The sequence below is a fragment of the Hermetia illucens genome, chromosome 1 (assembly GCF_905115235.1).
Source record: "Hermetia illucens chromosome 1, iHerIll2.2.curated.20191125, whole genome shotgun sequence".
Lineage (NCBI taxonomy): Eukaryota > Metazoa > Arthropoda > Insecta > Diptera > Stratiomyidae > Hermetia > Hermetia illucens.
The window spans coordinates 37,679,592-37,704,913 of record NC_051849.1 but is presented as its reverse complement, the minus strand read 5'-3'; the positions used below and the strand labels follow the sequence as shown (position 1 = coordinate 37,704,913).

At 44.2% G+C, this 25,322-nt stretch overlaps 1 protein-coding gene across 1 annotated transcript in view; it reads right to left on the bottom strand.

The window, feature by feature from the left end:
- Nucleotides 1-6,735, bottom strand: part of LOC119647106 (putative odorant receptor 92a) — a 66,181-nt gene extending 59,446 nt beyond the window's left edge. Inside the window, exon 1 of the mRNA XM_038047885.1 lies at nucleotides 6,564-6,735. Within this exon, the coding sequence (XP_037903813.1) occupies nucleotides 6,564-6,735 (172 nt within the window). The remainder of the gene's footprint in view (nucleotides 1-6,563) is intronic.
- Nucleotides 6,736-25,322: the final 18,587 nt, after the last annotated feature.

Here is a 25,322-nt window from a genome sequence, read left to right as displayed (position 1 = left end):
TGGCTTCAGTACTAAAGTTGCAGAATTCTTCCTCTTATCCAGGAAGTAAGGGTGTATTATTTGTAGTATTACCTGGTGAAGAGCGGTTTCTGTAGATTTTCCTTTCAGGTAGGCGTGCTGAGATTTGGAGAAGGGAATGCTCTCCATATTCTGCTTTAAGTGATTGTCCAGAATGTATTCTAGGGTCTTCAATACGAAAGAAGTAAGGCTAATTGGCCGCAAGTCTTTCGCGGATTGATGACCCTGGCTACCTGCTCACGGTATGAAAACCACGCATGCGCATCTCAGCTCAAGTAAATCTGTACAAATCACGACACAACCCTTTTTTGCTGTTTGAAACTTCCAACTTTTTATAAAGAAGCATAGGTTACTATGTTCCTTTGCCAAAATCTAACTGACTCTCGCTGACTCACTGGTGCTTTCAAACGAATTTTCAATGGTGGATCTTTTTGGTCACTGACAACAATACACCTGAAAGCGTTTATGATTTCATAGCAGGTGCCGATGATAGAAGTTCATTTCAACAGTCCGCTTCATGCGTTGGCTTTGTGAACCTGTACAGATTGTGCGCCTGGCCATAGTGGCACCTAGACGTCGAATCTCCCCGCAATTACCAGTTTGCATAGAATGCTGTCCATAAAGGAGGCTCAACCCAGCCACCAAAGCAAACGGCTGCCGCCGCATTTTATTTTTAAATACCAAATTTGGTGGTAGCCCTCTCAGTGGACAATCTGCAAGATCATTAAGCTCCTGGACTTTCCTCTGCTACCTCCAGAAATGCGGCGGTGACCTAAAGTTTTCATCCCTTTTCCATTGACAATCCGGTCTGGGGCCGGTTGCGGCGGAGTTTTTTCGTTATTATTTATTTATTATTGCTAGACCAAGACCAAATTCCGGGAAATTAGGGAAAAGAATTATGGAACTGGAACTACTGTAAATAATCAAATAAATCACTGCTATGCGTAAGAAAATAGGGAAACAAAATGCTTGGCACGCCGTGAAACCCGGGAGTACTATAGAAGCGTGGTTGGAAGAAGCCAAGGCAGCGAGGGGACCCTAAAGGGCGCGCTCATTAAGATCTAGGAAAGGTATTAGATGAGGTCCTTCTCATCCGATCATGGCCTTTGCCTCGCGAGTTCAACGGGTCTACGTGCCCAATTGAGCCGTTTTGGTATTCCTGTTTAGCATTTCAAGGTCTGACTCTTTTTAAGGCACTGTACACATGGAACGCGAAATTTTACTAATGACAAGAAAGGGGTAGGGGTAGTTTCAAAAAGGATCCATATTACTAAGCCTGACTAGCATAGAGTCATGCAAGTACGTGTCAGTGGGTGCTGCATTTTTGCTGGGAGACCTTCATGGTCAGCTTCGTCAATTATTTTTAAGCTTTGGGATAGTTTTACCCTCGTAGTTGACCATGGTTAACCCGGATGCTCACTTTCGTATTTATAGTTCATTCCAAGTTATTCCCAATTTCCCTATTCAACCTTCTGCTCCTGCTAAGCTAGCTCTTCGTAATGCTTGGTATCAAGTGGGTGAACACTGATAAGCGTAAATTAATGCTAAGTAGAAATGCATTGTGCTGCAAATTAAGAGAGATGACATCAGTGTGAGATGAAATCGGTGACGAATATCTGTTAGGCCAGGGAATGATCGAACGTCAATTAACTGCATCAAAAGTTGGGTAAACAGTTTTCTAATTATCATCTGCTTAAAAATTTAGATGAAATGAAGTAATTTCGGAATAATTTCAGGCCATTATTTTATATTTCTATTTTATGAAATTATTCCCCTAAATTTCATGGTCTATTTTTCGTTGGACCGCTAACTTCTCAGCTCATTCAATCAATTTTATATAAAGCACACATTTTTAATGATATTCCAATGAATACTTCATCGAATAACCTTTTTTTCGTCAGTGGAAATTGTTAACAAATTTATTTACCTTAGAGTTTATTATCACTATATAATTATGCCCACATTGCGGTTCTGCCATTGACGAAGAGGTTTTTTTGTTGATTGAAAAGAACTTGATACCTCACTTTTGTGGGCTAATCTGAAATAAAAGTCGACGCTTTTCTGAACTGTAATTGAAAACCTGTTCTGGAATTTTACTGGATTTTCACAAAGAAAATAAAAGCATCATTATCTACACATTATGCACGACACGAGCTATAATAAATTATGCTTTAGTTTTGAATATTTTGATTACGCAGAAAGTCTAAATTGGGCGATATATTTATATCTTCTTATGGGAGTGGATATGCAATACAGGGTGGAGTGGAAAAAAGAGATAACTTTTGCATGGCTTTCTGATTTCTTCACTACTACTGTTAAGGGCTTAATTAACGCGTGCTCTATATGGAATGTGTAAGCAACGCTAGTAACTAAATCTGTAAATATGGAATTAATAACTTCTAATGTCAATAGGAAATCCGTCCCATTGGAGGTACATATTTATGGAGTCCGTCCACTATTCAAGGTTTTGTTTAAAATAAAACCTTATTCAAAATGGTTTACTGTCTGTGTGTCTGCCCGTTTGTTTTTTTTCACGGATGGAGTTGGAAAGAATTTCAGAAAGACACTATCGCACCTGGTTGCAGCAGTGTGTGGGATTCTCACCCACTAAAACCACCCCCACTTTCATGTTGTGCCCTAAAAGGAGTTGAGTCCGGTCCTCGTGCCTTCGCGAAATCCATTCCTTAATATAAGGAATCAGAGTGTGGATCCAGCGACCCTTCTGCGAATAATCCCGCCGCCGCCTTTCTGTATTCTGCATCCTTTTCAGGTAGATTTATCCTCATTTTCTCGTACAGACAGCGTGTTTTACTTGCTAGAATGTGTAATGATAAGAGTGGAATAGGAGATCAGATCGATCATCCTGAGTGGTCGATAACGACCTAGAGGGCAGAGCTATCCCAAAAATCTAAACAAATTGGCAAAATTGACCGTGAAGGTCCGCCCACAAAGATTGAAGCTCTATCAAAGTGCTCGGTCGACACGTTCTTGCACGCCTCTGTGCTAGCCAGGCTCGGGAATGTGGGGGGGTCCTTTGAGCGCTTTGATCCCTAACGCTTCATTACTCAAAACAACGTGCCTTTTCCGATGCGTGGGTCCGCACCGGATTTTAAATTCGACTCTAAGTAGGATTTCGCGACGGCCTATCGAATGAAAACCAGAACGCGAGCTAATGTTGGAAATTAGAAAAAAGAAAAGAAAAAAAAAACCGGCTCGACCGCGCGCGTGGAGCCGTAAGTCTTCGGACCCGAGTGCCGCGATCAAGGAGGGGAAGATCCACGACGGATCACCGTCTCAACGGCTGTCTCTTCCGCCTCAGATCTTATATGAGGCGCGGCCTCTGAGGTTCCCACCCTTCCTCGACATCCTCCGGCTAGTTATTCATTTAGAGGATGTCCCTTTCTTTGTCTTCCACCAAGCACCAAAAAACCACTCTCCTCCAGACCAAAACTCTTCCACCGTTCTTTCTTCCTCGATTTCCAAGAAAAACCCTCCTTCCTTTCTTAGTCTTCCACCAAGCACCAAAAAACCACTCTCCTCCAGACCAAAACTCTTCCACCGTTCTTTCTTCACTTGTCCACCCCGCAACCTTCTCGCTGTGCTTTGTTCGTGCACCGCTTCTATTCCCGCTACATAGCCTTTCTCACTCGGCAATGTTGCGGCAACATGCGCATGCGCCTGCAGATGCGGCAAATCATTCGCCTCCTGTCAAGATCAATTCGCTCGAATGCATTGAATAATGTGCAATCTGCGGCGAACATTAAGGCAATTGCACACTATTAAATGCATTGTTTAAGCAAATTAATTAAGAAAGAGCCGAATGAAATTCCGCTCCCGTCGCGCAGCCGCGGTTACTACAAATGTCCATCGTGATCATTCCTGCAATGATACACGCCGCCTCGCCTGAGATTGTCCTGAAGGCGTTGCACACCCTTAGCGCCACTAAGCACTAGGTTGTGTTTACCCCCTCTCCGATTGCTCTCATAAGCCCATACTTCCTCGCAGACCGATGTCACATATGGCAAGGTGAAGCGAATCTCTTCTGCCACAAGTATGCTGCGGATATATCTTGGACTCTGCTGTGCTAACGATATGCTGGTAAGTGCCGCTTTCGCACTGACATAACCCAGGTATCCCTTGAAATTGATGTTCGCGTCAATCATCACTCCCAGGTATTTGATAACCGGCTTTGAAGTGATGATGTGACCGCCAACACGAATAGTAATCGTATTCCTTTTCTTACGGATGAATCAAGGCTGCGTCCTTATTTTGTCCCAAAAGGCCAAACTAGACCATCTCCAGCTACACTTTTATGGCGCCTATGATTTCCCTAGCGTACACTTCAACTTCAACTTCAGATATTTTAGCGAGGGCAACCACGGCTAGGTCATCTGCGAAGCCGATTAACGTCGCCTCCTTTGGCACGGGAAGGACAAGGAACCCGGTGTACATCACGTTTCTCAAAAGACTCTGGCTGTGACGGTGCACTGTCTAGCTCTTTCATAACTAACTTTCGAAGAGCTTAGTCAAATAACTAGGGACGCCCGCTTTAGGCAATGAGGTTTTTATCGACTCCCAGCTGGCTGAATTGAACGCATTTTCGACATCCAATCTTATCACAGTACATTTATTAGATGGCATCGTGACTCAATCCAGGTTCAAAGCCATGACTACGGCGTCGATCGTTTTCTGAGAATGACGAAAACCAGACTTTTGCTAGGTCCCTATATTTTATGATAGGGAGAAGTATATTGTAGAGCACCCTTTCGAGCATCTTTCCTACCGTCCCAGTTTACCTTGGGCGATATGATTATGGGCTTCGGGTGTAAAACTAGTTTTTGCTATTTCCGTCTATCCGGGAAAACGCATTCTATCATGCATGCCTTAAATACGCACAGTCGGGTCTAGTCTTAAAAGCGAGTTTAAGGGCTAGCGTCCAAACTGGGAGCTTTGTTATCACCGATTGTCTGGCAATCTCCGCAAATTCCTTCTCCGTTGCCGCAGGTATAGTGAAGACCTCAACACTTGTTTATATTTTTTGTGCTCCTTTTTATGTGAGAGAAAGAGCGCTATCAATATATTGAGAAGAAGATGCGGGTAGGCCGGTTGTGGTGTTCGCTCTCATATCTTCTTCATAACAAAGTTTTGGTCTACCTCGACGGTTCGCGTATACTTCCCGTTTTTCGACGAAGTTTGTTCTTCCTCTAGATCGTTGGTAAATACTCCTTGTCGGAAGTATGCAGGCCGCGCCACTCCGCGAATTCGTTGTTCCATCAATAGTTTGACCGTTTATGGGTGAGGATTTGCCATTCGGTATGGTAGCATCGTATGCTCTCGTTATGTGTTACCTTTTCTGAGGTCATTCCATCTTTATGAATGATTTTCAACTCCGCGGGAACGCACCTCGTTGCGTTGCCCATTTTCGATCTAGAAGAAAATTGCCTGCCGATTGTCATGAGTAAAGTGTTCACTGACGAATCAGAAAATTTTTCTCGCCATTGTGATGCTTCCATATGCCAAATCCATTCTTGAGCCCGAGACTGTTCCAGGAAAAGTAGGTACATTTCCGGTGTTTTCAAGTGCCAAACCCAGTTGCGCTAAAGCCTGGAGCAAAATAGATGATCTGTGAAAGTAGGAATTGCGCTGAATTGCAATGCTGGAAGTTGATTTGTATCAAATTTTTTCTAAATACCGGCTTTTTCTCCTTGTAAAATATATGCTCAGGGTTAGCTTTACACTGCTCGAATGTACGGTCTCCTCCTTCACATTTTCTCCCCCTTTTTGACCTATTGCAATCGCCGCAGCATTTCTCCTCCATATGGCCAAATTCAAGGCTACTGAACCAGGGCTTGAAAAGCACCTGCTCTCTGAGTTGGCAAATGACCTAAACTATTTTAACTCTACCAGCCACCAACAGTGTTAACGTCGCTTCACTCGGTAAGCTTATAGTTGCCGTTGGCGTGCCTCCATCTGCCTTCCTGTGGACTTGTTCAAACCGACTGGTCCGAAATATTTTTCTAGAGTCTGCTGGATGTCCTCCTTGGTAGTGATTTCACCATTTCTTTACATTATTTCCCAATCCTCTTCTGTTGATTCAGTACTTGTGCCTCTTCTCCTAAAAAATTTTCAACCTTCCCGAGGAAATTTTCAGCCATTTTTCCCAAAGGTTTCTTAAGCTCTGGCATCAAATTTCCTTTTTGGGGACGTCTGATTTTCCTGGTGTTTTTTCCAGGGTCCATCAGTTCCGAGTCGTGTTTGACCTTTCTAAGAATATCGCCATAAGTTAAATCTCCTTTTTGTAGAAGGGTCAATTCGGACTGTTATTTTCTTTTGCGTGTCGCGTTCTTCTTTCTGCCAACCTTGGTCCACTCTTCTCCGGTTTCTTTCTGGGGCTCTGTCACTCTTAGGTGCATTGAAGTCGTTGCAATGTTTTCACGATTTTGGACACTTTGTTGGCTTTGCTTTTTTTGGTGAAAGTCCTTTTTGGGTCCTGCGATGTTCAAAAGAATCGTTCAATCTTTCTCTACTCCTGTTTTCAATTTTACCGCTGTTTGTATTCTGATTCCGTGCACTTCCGCATTTATTAACTTTTCGGAAGCGTCCCTGATTTGCAGCCTTCAACGACGTTGATTTCGAAGAAGATCGTAGGATTGTCGAACTTCTCCCAAATGGATCAGGCACTAGTTCCTGTGAGATTTCCTGACTAGGTATAGTCATTTTACTATGAGCCGACGAACGTCCAGTCTGCGAAGCATCTTTCCGCGGCTTTAGAACATGCGTGTTCGGGAGTTATGTACTCGTTTTGAACGCTTCCTTCCCCAGCATACTTTTGTATTAGATGCAACGGTGGCCAAGTAATCCACCACCGAAGTACTGAAGACGAGGGATGGCGACGACCGGGAGCCTCCTTGCCCAACTTCCAAAGCCACCGCTTATGGCGTTCCGAGCCCTGCACCGTAACTTTTACTCTCTTTTCTTCCTCGATATTGGCTTCTTGTTTTGGGGGTCCTTTCCATTTTGGTCCACGGGCAGGTGTTTTTCTCCCATGGCCATGAACGCTCAACTCAAAATACGAACAAGTATATGTTCGTAGGCATTCGCCGAACATTCCTCTATCCGCACAAAGGAACGTGATTGATGGGTGATCGGACAACTCCTTATAGGTCCGTCTATCAGTCTGTCACACGCACTTTTCTCAGAAATGGTTGTACCGAGTGACACCGAATTTGGTGGGAAAGTGGAAACTGTAAACACCCATGCATGCAGTAAGTTACATCGTTCCACGTGGAACCTGACGGGGGGTCGCTATATATTTAAAAGGCGCTGACCTTGTTTTCTCCGATTTTATTGAACCATAAATACAATTTGGGTCTGAAGTATATCAACTGCCGTTCAGGCCTTAACTGGCCTAAACCTAAACAAACATTTTTGTTTCAGGATTGGAATTGGACCTTTCTCCTTGTACTTGCACAAAGCTAGTGGTCTGTGCACTGGAAGATAGAAGACACGTCGTACTAACTTCAAGTACGGCCCGTCATCAAGCGGATGAGGATTCAGTACCAACTAAAATTCCTTCTCTCTCATTCAAAGTAAGACCTGGGGGAAATCAAAAACTACAGCTGACATAACTACTCCGGTTTGCTAGCTACCACCCTGTATTTCACAAGAACAGATGTGCCTATTATTAGTCTGCTAGATTCACCTGGCCAGCTAACAGTCTGGAATTCTATAAAAAGCACATAGATGCGAACTGTCTTTTTTGTGACCATTGATGATCTTACCGAATATAAGTTTTAAAAGTAAAGTTAAAAGAAGTTCGAATACGAAATTATCTAACCAGTTTCAGATGAAAAACAACGTCAACTAAGGGATATCGGTACTCATATGGTTCACGGACATCACAGGTTCCATGTTGGTTGATTTTCAGTGCGTTTTAAAATTTTATTACGGATATAAACTGAAATTGTTAGACTTTATATCTAGATCGGCAAATGAATAGATTTGTATCTATCTGGTATCATAAACAATCTATTCATGTTAACAACAAATTCGTTACGATGACATCAAGTGTTCTAGAAATAGAATCATCAACTTCCTCTAATAAAACATTACCAACTTTTTTAAATTGTTTGGAAAACTCCTGGGAGCATCATATTCGGAAGCATAGAGGATAGTGCCGCGCTTAATATTGGAAAGCTTCGTGGAAATCCGTCTATCAGTATCAAAGTTATAGTAAACTCCGTCATTCTATTAACATAGTATGCTGGTTCCAAGCCCTGGAAAAGAAAGGGAATTTGAGGCAACGTACTTTGTACTATCCTCAGTAAAACAAAAATAGAATGCTGAGATCAGGGAATGAGATGAATAAAATATAGTTGGAGTTATTGGACTACGCTAAATCCTACCTACTCTCTCTTGATGACTGGTCCTGTGACAGGCCGACCAAGAAAATGCATCCAATGTCATTAGAAACAAGATGATCGGATCGAGTAACAAGCCTCGGAAAATGCTAGGGCTTCCACCTTAGTCGACGCGGCAGGACGGGCCCCATTCCTGTTGAGAAATGGGCAAGCGCTCTTGACGCATGGACGGCGGTCAGGACGTAAGTGAGTTAGTCCGAGCAAAACAAATGCGTGTCTGCACGTTAAATGTTGTCACCCTAACTTGAAAGACCGAGGAAATTGCAACAGCCCTTCGGAAAAGGCACATTGATATCTGCGCTCTGCAAGAAACCCGATGGTCTGGTGCCAAAAGCTGCGACATAGAACGCGAATGCGCGGTGGCTATAAACTTCTCTATTTTGATAGATCGCACACTCAATACAGTGTTGGCATTGCCATCTCAGAGAGTTTCCGTGATACCATTAAAGAGTCAAACGATTTGATGATCGGCTGATGAAGCTCACCATTATGTTAACTGATCGCACTTTATATTTCTTCATTGTATGCGCACCACAGACAGGCCGACCTGATGCCAAGAAGGATGCCTTCTGGCAACTTCTCGATGAAAAGGCTTGCAACGTGCCTGCTGACGACTATATCATCATTGCCGCTGACCTTAATGGTGATGTGGGTGAAAAGGTAGACGGTTACCGACGGTGCCATGGGGAAGAGGGTTTGGAGCGCGCAATGAGGGTGGCGAGCGTATAATCGTTTTTGCGGACACCCATGATTTTGTAGTTATAAATAAATATTGTAGTGAGAACAGTGAAGCGCAAATCGATGATATTCCCATAAAACGCCGACATTTTACCACCGTCATTGATCGCAAAACCGTTTCCTATGAGACCATCGCACCCCAATATTGGCCGTTGATTGCCGTCCTGCGAATTGGTACACTGCTCATTAAATGGTGGCGATTTTGTGAGAAGAAAGAAGAAATGATCTCACTTACGCGATTGCCAACCATTATGAATGTGGAAAAATCGTGGAACCAAATTAAAGACACGATCCACAAAACGGCTTCTGCAAACCTCGGGGTCAGCAAGCTAGGTGAGCCGTAAATCAATCGAGATACATGGCTACAAAATGACGATGTTGCAATGAAGGTCCGCGAAAAGAAACGCCACTACCACAAGTTTCTCAACGATAAAACGCTCACCAATTGGCAAATTTATAAGAATGTCAACTGGGAACCAAAGAAAGTGGTCGCTGTCCCCCAGCGGTCCATTAAAAAAGTCTTTACGATAAACTGGACACTCGGGATGGCGAGAGAGTTCTACATCGACCTGCTAAAAGCGATAATGAACGTACACAGGATATCGAACACTTCTCTTGCGTTAATGCCAAGAACGGTACTTTGCTTATCAACAGTCGAGTCGCAACGGATAGATGGCGAGAATATTTTCAGCAGATTTCAACTAAAGGATTTGCTCATTCTCCAGCGATTCTCTGCGGCGAGGAAGATGGGGCGGCAACCCTACCGGCCAAACCAAAACCAAGTGGCCGAGGAGAACCTCCATAGTGGTGGCACCAGGAGACGTTGTAATCACTTTAGTTTGCCGTCCGTGATTCAGTAGGCGAATGCTCCAAAGGCCTAATCAGGGCGATCAGACCCGAGTCTGCACAGGGACTCATCTGAAGTGGCAAATTGGTCACGAAACCTTACCAGGGGTATATTGGTACCATGGGAACCGGGGAAGCCCCTGGACTCACATACTTCGGGTGAACTCCTGTTGTATGTGAGGACAGCTCGGTTATTTGCGGTTGGCCCCCCTAGTGGGAGTTTCATGGTGGTTGTGGTGGTGCTCAAGCGAGAACAGACCTTCGGGCCTCGACGTGGTGTTGCGTATCAACACGGGTGCCGTACTCCATAGTTCGGTAGAGATTTAGGTAATTCTTGCATCCACCAGTATGAATGCTAAGCCATGCATTTGGTATAGACTGGTACCGTTGTTACTTGTCTCAGCGGGGCTCTGATTGTGGTCACAAAATCAATCCGTGTCTGAAGAGGACCGTAGGATTAAGTCTCACGACAGGTGCCTACGTAAAACACTATGGGTTTCACTGTCAGCGCAACTGGTGCTTAGAGGTGGCGGGGAGGAAGATGGGGTGGCAACCCTGTCGGCCGAACCAAAACCAAGTGGCCGAGGAGAACCCCCATAGTGGTGGTATCGGGAGACGCTGTATCGCATTGGCTTGCCGGCCGTGATGCAGTAGGTGAATGCTCCAAAGGCCTAATTAGGACAATCAGATCCGAGTCTGCACGGGGACTCATCTGAAGTGGCAAATTGGTCACGAAACCTTACCAGGGGTATACTGGTACCATTTGAACCGGGATAGCCCCCGAACTCACATACTTCAGGAGAATTTCTGTTGTATGTGCGTTCAGCTCGGTTGTTTGCGGTTGGCCCCCTAGGAGAGCTTCATGGTGGGTGGGGTTGCGTTCAGGCGAACAGAGACCTTCGGGTCTCAGTGTGGTGTTGCGTTTCAACACAGGTGCCGTACTGGTTAGTTCACTAGAGATTTAGGTAGGTCTTGAGCCACGCACTCGGCATAGACTGGTACCGTCGTAGCTTGCTTCGGCGGGGCTCTGATTGTGGTCACAAAATCTTGCTCTTGTTATAGACACCGCCACAGGGGGCATCCAACATCCAACGCCCTATACACTGCTTTATGTATATGATGTTTTCCTAGCGTCTAAATGCAAAAATGATCTCAAGCAACTTGTCCAAAAATTAAATGATCACCTCATGCCACACGGTCTCAAATTGAATTTGAATAAGACTGAATTTTTAACCTCCGATCTCTATGAAACAGACACAATCACTGTCAGTGGCAGTGACCTGCCTAGAACTGAGCGATTTAAATATCTCGGGTCAACGCTATTAGCCAATGGAGAACTGCGTTATGAAGTTGTTTCACGCATTAACGCGACCTCGATGAAGTGGCGTTCCACAATTGGTGTTCTCTGTGATCGACATATCAATGAACGTCCAAATCTAAAATTTACCACAATGTCGTCCGTCCTGTCGCTCTCTATGGTTCTGAGTGTTGGCCGAATATAAGAGACAATGAACTGCGTCTTGCGGTAATGGAGACGAAGATGTTGCGTTGGACTAGTGGCGTGACACGTTTTGATCACATCCAAAATGAGGATATCCGACGAAAAGGCAGGCCGAAACAACGGTGGCTTGATACGCTGGATGGGGATTTAAAAGCCTCGAGGTTGCATCCAGATCAGGCATTTGATAGAGCCAAATGGCGAAATCGATCACACCTGTGAACGGGACAAAGGTTGAAGAAATAGAAGAAGAATATCCGTTTTCACGTGATACTGAATTTGTACAGAAGCGATAAATTTGACCTATATATAGCAATGGTGCGATTTCCACCAAACTTGGCAGCTGCGTGCTGTGTGTTATAGAATACATTGCTGCGGTGTGTTTCTGGGGTGAACTTAAGGGCGGTTTTGGAGTCAATTACTAAAAATTATAGTAATATACTATTATAGTAATATAATATTATTATTAACTTTATTTGAAAAGATATCGTGCGGATGATTTTTCGGGGCCTTGGCACCATCTACATCTAGTGGCTGTCTCTTGACTTTTTTTTCAGATTTTTCGGTTGGGCAGTTTCTGAGAATGGGTCTGTGAAGAAAATGATCACTTTCGACCCCCAACACTCCTCACTTTTCGAACAAATTGGCATTGGAGTTTTGGAAAGTAGTAACAGAGACATTTCATTTGATACCCCACATGACTATACTTGGTTAAAAAAAATGTACACACCCCCTTTCGCATGTATGGAGGCCCCCTTATATTTGACGTAAAATGATGTATGTGTCAGCGTTCACAGTTCTCACCTTTTCATCAAATTTGGTGGCAATTGTTATAACCATTTCTGGGAAAAATGCGTGCGGCACACAGACACGAAACCTTTAAACTGCCCACCTAATAGCAGCAAAAGGTGAAAGGGCTGGGGAGAAGTAATTTCTTTATATTGTATATGGGACTTTAATATTTCACTAGAGTGTCAATTATTCTTGATAATTATGATGTCAGCGTCTTATTTGCATGGCTTCAGATGCAGTAAATTCACTCAAAATTGATAAGTTTGACTTGTTATAATTTTAACACCGGTGACGGGTATTCATACGATGAACTTAAGGGAGGTTTTCCAGTCAATTTCTAAAAGTTGGTAATATACCATTAGTAAGTTTATTTGTGCAGATATAGAAATGGGACCTATTTTGAGGCTTAGATTTTATTTAAGCGCACCATTCTGATTTTTTTGAGTTTTTTGGGTTGGGTAGTTTCCAAAAATGAATCCTGCCTCACTTTAAGTGTGCAGATTTTGACTCTTTATTCACGCACTTTACAGTCCACATCAGTTTCGGATCATTTGATACCATACATGACTATATTCAGTGAAAACTTCACGTAAATTGATGTCGCTCATTGCATTCGTGGGATTTCATAGCTCCCATATATCCACCAAATTTCGTTTAGATCGGTTTAGCTGTTTTGCAGAAGAGGGTGTTTGGTAGACAGGCAGACATTGGATCGATTTTAATAAGGCCTTGTTTTACACAAAACTTTAAAAAGGAGGAAATATTTGGGAATATCACTAATTCACCTCAAACAAAAACTAAATAAAAATACATATAAATGAAGTTTTTTGTGAATATTCAGGGAGACTCCTTTTCATTACCGTCTCAGCTCAAACTATCAAAGAAACATTAATAAGTCTTTGTTATTAATGTGAAAATAACTATATCTGCGGCACCTTTTCCAGGTGCAATTACGTTATCGAATGGTAGGTTGAGTTTAAGAGGGGGCCCCCATTTATTCAAAAGGTTCGAACAAGAAGAAGGTCGCCTTTCCGCATTTTATTTGAGCTTCCTTTCCTATGAGTGGCTGACTGAGTACATATTACTTCATCTTCGATTAGAGGACATGCAGATAGTCATTCATGGAAACGCATGCACTAAGATTGGATATGAATAATGCAGTCGAGAGTATTGGAAAAAACATTCAATTCTACAGAAGCTATTTGGGACCTCGACATCAGAAGGTTTTTACAGTAAATCATTTTGATTTAGGGTTCAATTTATAAAAACATTGATTGAAACTAAGGAAAAAGGAGATTCACAGTAAAACAGTAAAATAGCCAATGCTTGCTGAACACAAGGAGAACTTCTTACTGAATGGAATAAATTTGATGTAATATCTAAGAATTTTATGATAACTCCCGTGTCATAAAAACAAATGATTACCCAACATTGCGTTCATAAATCTATGTTTGCCTTTTTCTTTTTATTTTCTAATGGAAGAGTACTATCAATAAATGTGAGGTATTTCCATTGACACGGAATTCAATCTAGCATCAGTAGCTAAACCCTATGCCAAGCGCCTAGAAGATACCGGACGACTCAGTATAGCTCATAATATTCCTCTGCAAGCGCTGAGCCGTGGCGTATGTGCATTTTAATGGTCGCACTCTAAAGTCCTCTGACCCATTGAGTCGGGCACGTGGAAAAGACGCTCCCTCAGCATATGCTAGTAACCAGCGAAAAGAAACAGAATCCAATTCCAATTCTATGGGAGGGTCAACATGTCAAGTAGTTCCTCAGTGGATTTACGAGTATGCCTTCAAATTTTGCCCACTTATGCTGACCATCATAACTGATTAGACTATCGTTACCTAGCGCCACGGCGATGGACTCTTTGGCATGTTATCAACGATATCGCTCCGAAAGCTATACTACGTTTAGGTGTCTCATAAAAGTGTTGAGGAGGACGACGTAAATGAAGATAATTTGTTAAAAGTAAACGAAGAGATTTTTCGAAGTATATTGTACTTTTGACATTGTTTGTATAAATTGATAGTGTGGACTTACATAGTAATTGGCAGACTTAATTCAAAGACACATTCTTAGACACTACTCAACTGAACGATTTTAAAAGTATCTTCTCAAATAAACTTATTAATGGTAATGGTTCATTCATTGTAGTGTCCGCAGCTTCGTGGCATGTGCAAAGTTTCATTCGCTTTGACCAGTGGCAAGCAAACGGAAAGATTCATTGCTAACCTATCTAATATACTCCTTCTAATTTACAATTTCCTATCCACATTCACCTATAAAAAAAATAATTCCTAAGATGATCATTTATTTTCTTTTCGACAATTTTATGCATAAAACCCATATTTTAATATAGAAATTCTCTAAAATAGCAAAACGATCATTAACATTTTTTTGTTGTTGCTTCACCTTGCATTTTTAGTATCTGTTATCTATTGGGGCGAAAGGTCTCACATGCAAGTCATGATGTAGACCGCTGGTGTTGCAGAATTATTGTTGCAGTGAAAATTTTTCATGGGAAGTTGAGCTGATGGGTTTATTGAGGCTGCTGGATATTTGGCTGTTGGGGGAATCGATTGGTTGGAATTCCTCATATTCCTCATAGACAGGGTAGGGGGGAGTGTCTCATTGACAGCGAGATTTCAACATTGCGGAACCCTGGTATGGATGGAAAAGTACGTCTGTCTGCAATGGTGTTTTTTTTTGGTACCGTCAACACCCCTAGTAGAAAGTAATTAGGCTATATAGGTGAGTTTTTGGCCCCCTACATGAGGATGGACGATTCCGTAGCCTACACAATGACGAAATCTATGAGGGATACCATGACCGTCCGGTTGTGGATAAAATCCGGCTGAATAGGTTACGGTGGGCGACGAGACAGACCCTGCCTAAGATGGAGCGATGGCGTAGGTCAGGACGCCAGACAGCTTTTAAGGATATCAAATTGGTGGACATCGACGCAAAACCGGGATGTCTAGAGTTCCTTATTAAGGCAGGCCTAGACCGGATACCGGTTGTTGCGCCGTTGATGATGATGATGAGTGAAAAAAGTGTGATTTACACTGAAAAATGTTATCCCTGAGCACCGAATCGAGACAAAGCCATCCTCTTGGTTTTGGGTAAGAACCCTAAAGGGGGTGCTGTCCCGAACCCATATGGCGGCGGTATCTAATATGTATTCATTGATGAATACTAAATCAGCTTTGGTTTCCCCAGCGAACTGCGCTAGCAACTCGTAAGCGGTTGCACTCCATTGCATATTGATTTGTAGGATGCGAATCATGTTGACCGCGTCCTAGCTCTTTCCAGTACTGCTCTGAAGACTGGACACCGGCCCGAGGCCGCAGTGTGCGCAGCGTTCTCATCAGACACGCCGTGGCCCCCACAGCTTTTCTTTTCATCGCAGGTGTTCGCTTTATGTCCTGAATGACCGCATTTACGGCATGATGCCCTTTAGTCAGATCCCGACAAGTTGCAGATGTGTGTCCATAATACCTCTATAACATTTGGTTGGAGGGGCTCGGGTTCGTATCCTACACACTTCCCACCCAATTCTGATTTTCCTGATGTTTAGAAGGTTCCTCGCGTATTGCTCGGCAAGATCCACCACAGCAAGTTTTTGGCTTCGGGGGTTCGCAGTGGTGATACCAATGCGGACATTGGTTACCTCCGGACATTCGCTTTTGATTGCCTTTTCTACCTTGTTCTTTTCTGTGGGGCTGGATGGGGATTTAAAGCCCTTGAGATTGGACCCAGATCAGGCATTCAATACAGCTAAATGGCGAAACTGATCACGACGAGCCGACCCCGCTTGTGAACGGGACAAATAATAATAATAATAATTGTTGGCGCAACAATCCATGTTGGATCAGGGCCTTGAAGTGCGTTAGAGCACTTCATTCAAGACCGTAACGGTACACTAGGAGACAATGTGGTCAGCATTGCGCTTGTCCGAAATTATTACCCTGATTTGACTCAGATACTCATTCACAGCTGAGTCAACTGGTATCCGACGTCATATCACGATACAAATTCCACTGCCACCAGTGAGATTTGAACCGCGACTTTCCGTACGACGGCCTTGCGCTCTAACCACTATCTGGACAGCCGGGACAAAAGCTGAAGAAAAAGAAGAAGACCTTTTGACTACTTCACAGAACGTAACTTTATTTGTTATCCTTGGACCTAGTTCGACTAGGACTCCACCATACTTCGTTTAACGAATGAAAGACACTTCTGCTCCGCTATCTTCGGGTTTGATTTTGTAACGGATTTTATTGAGTACTTCCGCAAAAGTCTTACCCTCGGTCGGTTTAGTAAGCGGAGCTGGCGGTCTAGCCTTCCTTCGTCTCCCTACCTTTTCTTTTGGTGGTTCGCTCTTCGTGTCCGCCTTAGTTTTAAGCAGAGGTTTTCCTGATAACGCGGCGTGCTGTTGTCTCTTGTCCCCTCTTCTTCCTTTGAGCCCTGGAGAGTACGTGAGTGAAGTCTGCTTCAGATGTCCCTACTTCCTTTCGTTTTTTCCTCAGTTCGCTCTGCAATGGGCTGTTTGCAATCCGTCTGGTATTCGTGGTGTAATCATCGGGAGGCGCGGTTGTTTCTGCTTCCCACAGATATTCTCTTACTCTCTATAATAATAATAATAATCGTTGAGGCAACAATCCATATTGGATCAGGGCCTTGAAGTGTGTTAGAGCACTTCATTCAAGATCGTAACGGTACACTACAGTACACTGTAGGAGACAATATGGTCAGCATTGCGCTCACCTGAGATTATTATCCTCATGTGACTCAGGTACTCATTCACAGTTGAGTCGACTGGTATCCGACGTCAAACCACGATACAAATTCCTCTGCTACCAGTGAGATTTAAACTGCGACTTTCCATACGACTCTACTGCTCTAACCACTCAACTATCCGGACACACTCTTCATGTCCGCCTATAATATGAAATTCTGTCCAGGAGCTCCTCCAGTTCCATCAACCCGTTTTTCATCCCTTTGCTGAGGTTTTTCTGGAGGAACGTCGTAGATCGCATGCACTTCACAATTGCCGCGCATTTCTTATTAAGCCTTTCCTTACCAGCTTGCGTCAGAGTAGCCAACAGCCCTCCCACTAGAATAAATTTGGAATTATTTGGTTATTTTCAGCAGCTTCCACTGTACCCCTTTCTACAACTATACCACTGCGCAATACTGTCTGGGTTTCCGTCTCCGTTGCAGGTGCCGCATCACTTTGCGAGTTCTCATCTCCGTCTGTGTATCCCGATGTCAGGTCGGGCATTTCAACCGTTGCTACGTCCTTCGCTGGGAGTTGGGGTGAGAGACGCATTTTCGTGCTGCATATAAACGCATTTCCACTATCTCCTCGTTAGTTTGTTTTTGCTGGCCATTTAAATTTTTTAACTGCGTATCATGTGCAAGATCCTTAGCTGGCACAATACCTGCATCCTAGGTAGTAGCCTCGGTGAAGAGCGAACTGCTAATGACCGATGCATGCCGGGACACACTGGGAGTCCCCGGAGTCGTCGAAAACTTTTTGTCGTCGAGGGTGTAATATGAGCCTAGCTCTGCCAAGGTGGTAGTTGTGGTGTGTATTAGGAGCTAACCTCTTCGGGAACCTTGTCGGGTAGTCTACATTGAACCGGTATTATTAGACAGGGTTGCCCCGAGCGAACGCTGATCCGTGCATGAGTTCCGGGATAAGCTAATCACAGGGGTTACGTCCCTGAGGGTATACCCGTACCTGGGTGTTGCGGCCCGCTCTCTTGCACATGATACGCTGTTAAAAAACTTAAATGGCGAACAAAAACAAAACAAACGAGGAGATAGTGGAAATGGAGAGTGAGCTGGCTGCATTTATACGCAGCACGATAATGCGCCGCTCGCCTCAGCGCCCAGCGAAAGAGGCTGAAATACCCGATGAGACATCGGCATGCGCAGAAGAAGAGGAGGGCTCGTAAAGTGATGCGGCACTTGCAATGGAGACTGTAGTCTTATAATATATAATTATAATATATATATAATATATACATAAATGGTTTCGGACATAAGCCGAGTGGGAGGGCTGTCGACTACTATGACTCAAGCTGAAGAGAAAAGGCTCATTGGGAAATGCGCTGGAGTTGTGAAGCGCATGCAATCTGCGACGTTCCTCCAGAAAAACGTCAGCAAAGGGGTGAAGAATGGCCTATTGGAGCTGATGGAGCTCCTGGACAGAATATCATATTATAGGCGGTCTTCGAGAGTAACAGAAAATCTGCGGGAAGTAAAGTGCTCTAACAATCCAACATGGATTGTTGTGTTAACGATTATTATTATATTAAAACTAAGCGGACACAAAGAATGGAGTACCAAAAGAAAAGGTGGGGAGACGAAGGAGGACTAGATATTATGGCGACGAACGGCAAGACTTTTGCGAAAGTCCCCAGTAAAGTCCGTTACAAGATCAAACCCAAAGATAACGGAGCAGAAATGTCTTCCATTCATAAAACGAAGGTTGATGGAGTCCTAGTCGAACTAGGCCCGAGGATGATAAATAAAGTTACGCTCTGTGAAGCAGTCAAGGTGCTTCTGGTAGAGAAAGCTTTGGATTCCAGCCTGGAACCCACGTGTTCTCCGGAAATCCGAGACCTTGACTGCCTCACAGAAAAGAACGAGGTAGAAGAAGCAATCAAACGCAAATGTCCGGAGGTAACCAATGTCCTGTTTGGTAGCACCTCTGCGAAGTGCCGAGGCCAAAAACTCGCTGTGGTGGAAGTTGCCGAGCAATACGCGAGGAAGCTTCTAAACAGCAGAAAAACCAGAATTGGTTGGGTTGTGTGTAGGATACGAATCCGGGCCGCCCCAACCAAATCTTGCAGATGTTTGGATTATGGGCACACGCCTGCAACCTGTCGAGGATCTGGCAAAAGGGGAACATGCCGAAAATGCGGTCAGTCAAGCCATAGAGTGAACACCTGCAATGAAAAGTAAAGCTGCGCCCAATGCAGGGATCGCGATGTGTCTCACGAGAACGCTGCGCACATTGCGGGCTCGGGGCTCGGTATCCAGTCTTCAGAGCAAAACTGGAAAGAGCTAGGGCGCGGTCAACATGATTCGCATCCTACAAATCAATATGCACCGGAGTGCAACCGCATACGAATTGTTGGCGCAATTCATTGGGTAGACTGCTGATTTAGTATCGAAACATGAACATAGCACGTACCGCCGCCATATGGGTTCGGGACAGCACCCTCTTTAGGGTAAGAAGCCAAGTCTGGGGGGATGGCTTTGTCTAGATTCTGTGCTGAGGGTAACGTTTTTCAACGTCTATCTTACTACGAAGGAGATGACGTCGGCGCGGAGGACTGTCCACTTTCCTCTATAAAAGAGTTGGAACAGGCAGTCCTCTCTACGAAAAACAAGAAGGCGCCACGACCCCATGGTATTCCAGTAGAGGCATACAGACTGGTATTCCAACCTCCGCCAGACCTACTGATCGGCGCATTCAATGCTTGCTTGAAAGAGGGCATTTTTCCTGCTTCTTGAAAGGTGGCGAGGCTTACGCTGGTCAGCAAAAAGAAGTAGACTCGCTCAAGCGATACGCGCTGCCGGATATTTAAGGGGATTCATAGTCGCCGCACTCGAAGTTTGGTGCTCCTCGCTTGGCGTCAGAAATGCCTTTAGTTCCGTAAGATGAAAATATATTCTAGGCACACTGGTCAATACTTTCTACGTGCCGAATTGTCTCTTACGGATATTGAGGGACTATATGAGGAAGCTCTCCCTGGTCTATGAAGCGCTAGAGGTTCAGAGAAGGATGGAGGTCACGTCGGGGGTAGTACAGGGAACGATCCTAGGGCAGGACCTCTGGAACGCTACCTATGATAGTCCACTTAAACTCAACATGCAGAAGAGCCGCTCCTGGTAGCGGTGCTTGTTGCTGGACGCACTGTCGAACAGGTGCAAAGCAGCCTCGATATAGTGGTGCGACGGGTAAGCGGATGGATGACTACTCAAGCGCAAGGGAGAAGAGCTAAAGGAGGTAGTTGCTCCTAAAGAACGGCAACGCACCCTAGATGAGTAACAACTCTTGGCAAAATGAAACGAGAAGCAAATAGACTGCGTGGCTCATCGCCAACTTAGATCCGTGGCTGAATCGGAAACATGGTGAGACTATTTCTTTACCCAGTTCTTAAGTGGGTATGGAGGATTTCAGTCTTATTTGCACAAGATTGGAAAGGCACGATCTCCAGATTGTGTGTTTTGCAATGGAGTTGTGGACGACGCCCATCACACTTTTTGTTCTCGTGAAAGATGGGATGGGATTCATCAGCAGCTCTATTTAAACACAGGGGATCTCTCTCCAGACAACATTGTCGAGGAGATGTTGAGGAGTCCTGACAGGTGGAGGCGTGTTGCCAATTACGTTCGAGTCCTTCGCGTTGCAAAGAAGATAGAGCTCGGCCGGTGGAGGAGCCGGATGGCAGGGGTTCCTTGAACTGACAGTTCCCTTCATCCTCTCTCCTACCGTTGGTGAGAGGGATTCCCTGATTTGAAGGCTACGCAAGGCGGAAGAGTTCGGGGACTAGCCCGAAGTAATGTGACAAACGGTCCCAGACTAGCTCTCTGACGATGGGGTGGTGTTTAGTTGGTATCCCGATGACGTGCCGATCAGGGAGTCTGTGCGTAAATGCATTCACATACCCTGCCCAAAAAAATGATATTGTAAGTACTGCACGTGCAGCCTATCCTCCTATCAGTCTTGTCCCATCTCAATAACAAACTTCTCAATAAGCTTTACACCCACATGATACCGCAAAAAATTTGGAAGATCAGATCAAAATATACAAATGTTTGCAGTTACTTTATAAATATGTTCCCAAAGAATATGACTTGGGAATCATATTTACATGCACCCAATCTCAACTGGACCCTACCTGAATAAGAAAATCCCGTAAAGCTATTAACGCACCTCCAAGCTACACACCAAACTTTAATGATCTCGTTATTGTTTGCTGCCTTTATCATAATGGACGAGTAGCCGGAAGGCAATAATGAAGACCTCTTGGAGTTCGGAGCCGATAAAGAAAGAAACTGACGCTGTCCTACCCAGGTGTACTCTTATCTTCTTGGCCGGCCCACGATCAGGTCTTTCCGGGCTCTTGATTGAGGCATCAGGTGTAGGGCGGAACGAATCGAAATTTCGCGCAGTTTTCAATAGAAAAATTGTATCTGCGTCAGGAACTCAACGGCTGGCCACAAGTTAGCCAATATATATTTTTGGAAGAATGGATAATGGAGCAGGGTTTGGATTGAATTATTGCAGATCTTTATTCATTGGCAACAACGGCCTTTGGATGGATGGGCTCCGGTGAAGATGATGAGTTGCGCGTGGTTTACTACACTTTTGGGGGCTTAGGCTGCATAATTAAGTTGGAATTGGTGAGTTCTTTCCGTTAGAGTTGCTCCAGGTTATTAACGTGGATAGACTGACGAATGTACCTAAAATCTCCCCCAATGGAGACTAGATAGTTAATGAAATTTTCTGCAGAAGATGGCTTAAAAAATACTGTCTATGCTATTACTAATTAATTTTATAATGGAAAATTAAAACCCCATAAATATCGGAGAAATGTTGTAAAACAGAAGTTATAGCCACGCGGGACGTCTATCTATCAAAGTTTCTCAGTCATTAACGCGTCGCAATGAAATCGGAGGAGACGATTTTTTTCAATTTAATATTTCAGAAACTGTCTACTTGGCCTGTGAATAAATATGCAGACATATATACGCCTATTAAATAGAAAAGCGAGAACGTCATTAGGTATTCTCAGATGCCACAAATCTAAATACATTATTTAGTAAAAATATACATTTCTCCGAAGTGGTTCCCGAAATAACTGTGAAACGGAAAGTGTATTTTTCCAGGATGCTGAAAATAGACTTGATTTGATCAAGTCTATTGTTCCGTTCAAATCTACATCTCCTAATTTCATAATTTCAATCTAAATCTTCTCATCTGACCCAAAAATGAATCTATGCTAAATATGCATATTCTATCTGGTATAAAAGAGAAAAGCATGAATATCTGATTTTCTTTGAGTTCTATGCCACAAACACGTTCTAGATCAATTAGAATTTCAAATACTAATCATGGTGTGCATAAAGTGACGCGAACTAACGGTCAAAATTCCAACCCCATTCAATAAATAATACGGGAATGCGTAGGTTTCCACGCAGCCATTCAAGAATAGACCAGGCATCACCAAGTTATTGCCAAAACGAAACCAAATTTACGACCCCAAATTAGAATATTATCTTTGAAGTAGACGCGTGCATTCCATGCGGGATAACTCGTCATTGATACATATCAACCAGTTGTGAATGAACTTTAGCCATCATCCCAGCCTTGGTTGACTGCGGATTTAACGCACAAAGTACGAATAAGGCTTTTGATTGGGTGGTCGAGGAGAAACCTTCACCATTTCACATCGCATCTGGAGAAGTATCCTATAATGAAAGTATCTATTATGTCATTGCATTCGCTAGAGAGGAAAGACCAACTGACCTGTGCTTCGATGGGTCCCAAGACTTTTCCCTAAAGAATTCGGTATAAAATGCCACATTATTATTCTGTTAAGGAAAAGTCGCACCGGGTTCTTCAAGAACTGCTGTACCCTTTTACTGGTTATAGTGTTCTTATTGATCATAGTATCTCAAGTAGGCCTATAACCGTTAGGAACTTTAGTATGTTCCCTACTTCTAGATCTTTCAGCTTTACATCTGGCATTAAGTGCTCTCCCAGATGCCTCGACGTACTTGAGCGACAGTGACAGTGAGAATTCCCACTATGATTCGGAGGTTCTTTTTGGTGAGATTTAAGCAATCCTTTGTGCGTATGGGTTCGTATCCCCAAATAAGCACCCCGGACTGCCACATCCCTGGTAGGCCCGCCCAGTATAGTTCCCTCAACCGTTCCTCTTCATTTCTTAGATTCATAGCCATGAAACCGGGAAGAAGGGTTCTGGCCCTCCGTCCTCCCTCCTGGGCGTCCCTGCTCCCTTCTTGGCTAGTTCGTCCGCTGCCTCGTTGCCTTCCAACCCAGTGTGGCCAGGAACCCAAAGTATCCAGACCTTGTTGGACGAGTCGAGTGTATTCAGTCTTTCAAGGTGATCCCACACCAGTTTAGAGTTCACCTGGTTGGACCCAAGTGCCTTGATCGCAGCTGCGTGAGAATAACTATGTTCTGCCCCCTGTAGTTCCTTTGCAGATTAAAGGAGACACATCTGTCTAGGGAATATATTTCCTCCGGAATATGCTAGTGTACCTGCCCATCGGCTCAAAGTACATTTTCCTTGGACCAATGGCACCGGCACCCGCTCCCTCTGCTGTGAGCGATCCGTCAGTGTACCAAGTAATCAGTTGCTGGTTTAAGCCGTATGTCACAGCCACGTTCTACCAGTTTGCCTTGTTACTTCAACGTGTTTCAAACTTCTTATCGAAGTGAAACCTCGTTATCATGCTATCCCTTGGTATCAGTAATTCGGGATACCGCCTAGAAAGAATATCAATCTTCCTCCGATTTAGCCAGCTCCCCGCCTCACTCATTAGTATGAATCCTGAATGTTGCCCTCCTTGCCTACATCTGTATGTGCAGATGGAGAGGGGTTAATCCCAGAAGGACCTCCGGGGATGCCGTTGGGCATGTCCTCATTGCCCTACTGATACACATGCAAGCCAGCCTTTGGAGCTTATGTAATTCCCTGGCTTGTGTCTGAGTTCGGTTCTTTCTGCCCAGATTACGCTCCATAGGTAATCTTTGGCCTTACTATTGCAGTATATATCCAAAGTAGTATTTTTTTCCTGCTAAGGATCTGCAAGTTATCAGATCCCTCGTGACTTTCCGACAAGTGTTTCCGACATGTGTCTTCCAGAGTAATTTTTTTGGTCTAGCGTAATCCTCAAATATTTGACCTTTGTTTCTCGTTTCACCTCCATATCATGTCATGTTATGGCTCCCAGGTGATCAAGCTTACGCCTCCTAGTGAATGCTGCTATGGTGGTTTTGGCTGGGTTGAACCGTAGTCCCAGCTTCCTGAACCAGGCACTAGTAACACTTAATCCAGTTTGGATTCTATCACATAGGGTGTCTTCATATTTGCCCCTACAGATTAAAACAAAGTCGTCGGCGTAACCCTGGACTTCCAGTCTTTGTTAACACATCCAGGAGTTCATCCACTACCATACTCCACATCAGCGGCGATAGTACCCCACCCCGTGCATAGCCTTGAGTGGTGTTCATGACAATAGAATTTGTACCTGTCGGTACTTCTATTTGCCTCTAGCATTTTGCCCATCCAGAATGCCAGGATGTTTCCCACTCCCTAGCGGCTCACGGCATCTTGTATCTCTGTGTGCGATGTGCTGTCGAATACTCCTTCGATATCCAAAAACGCGCACAGTGCAATTTCTTTTGTTTCTATGGCATCCCGTAATACATCTGCCAGCTGATACAGAGCAGTTTCAGTCGACCGTCCTGAACGGTAAGCGTGTTGACAGTGATGTAGGGGATTACGCTTTAGAACGTTAGTTCTAATATAGTTGTCTATGACCTTCTCCACCGTTTTGAGTACGAACGATGTTAGGCAAATTGGTCTGAAAGATTTATGCTGAAGAGGATCCTTTTTACCCGCTTTCGGAGTAAAGACCACTTTTGTCCGTGTCCATGCCGTTGGTATGTATCCCAGTGCTATTCTCCCCCTTACCAGCCTCAGAAAAGACTCTAAGGCTCTGGATTAGTGCTGGGAAAATGCCATCTACTCCGGGAGATTTCAATGGTTTAAAAGTCGCCACTGCCCATCTTAGCCTAGCTTCTGAGCATACCTCTTTTGCTAGTTTCCAGCTCTCTTTCCTTGCCCTTTTATTCGTTGTTGGGGTGTCAGGCGGAATGTTGTCGCCCGCCACCGTGGAGTAGGACCCCGAGAAATGAGTTCTGAGAAACAGGTGTACCGTGTCCT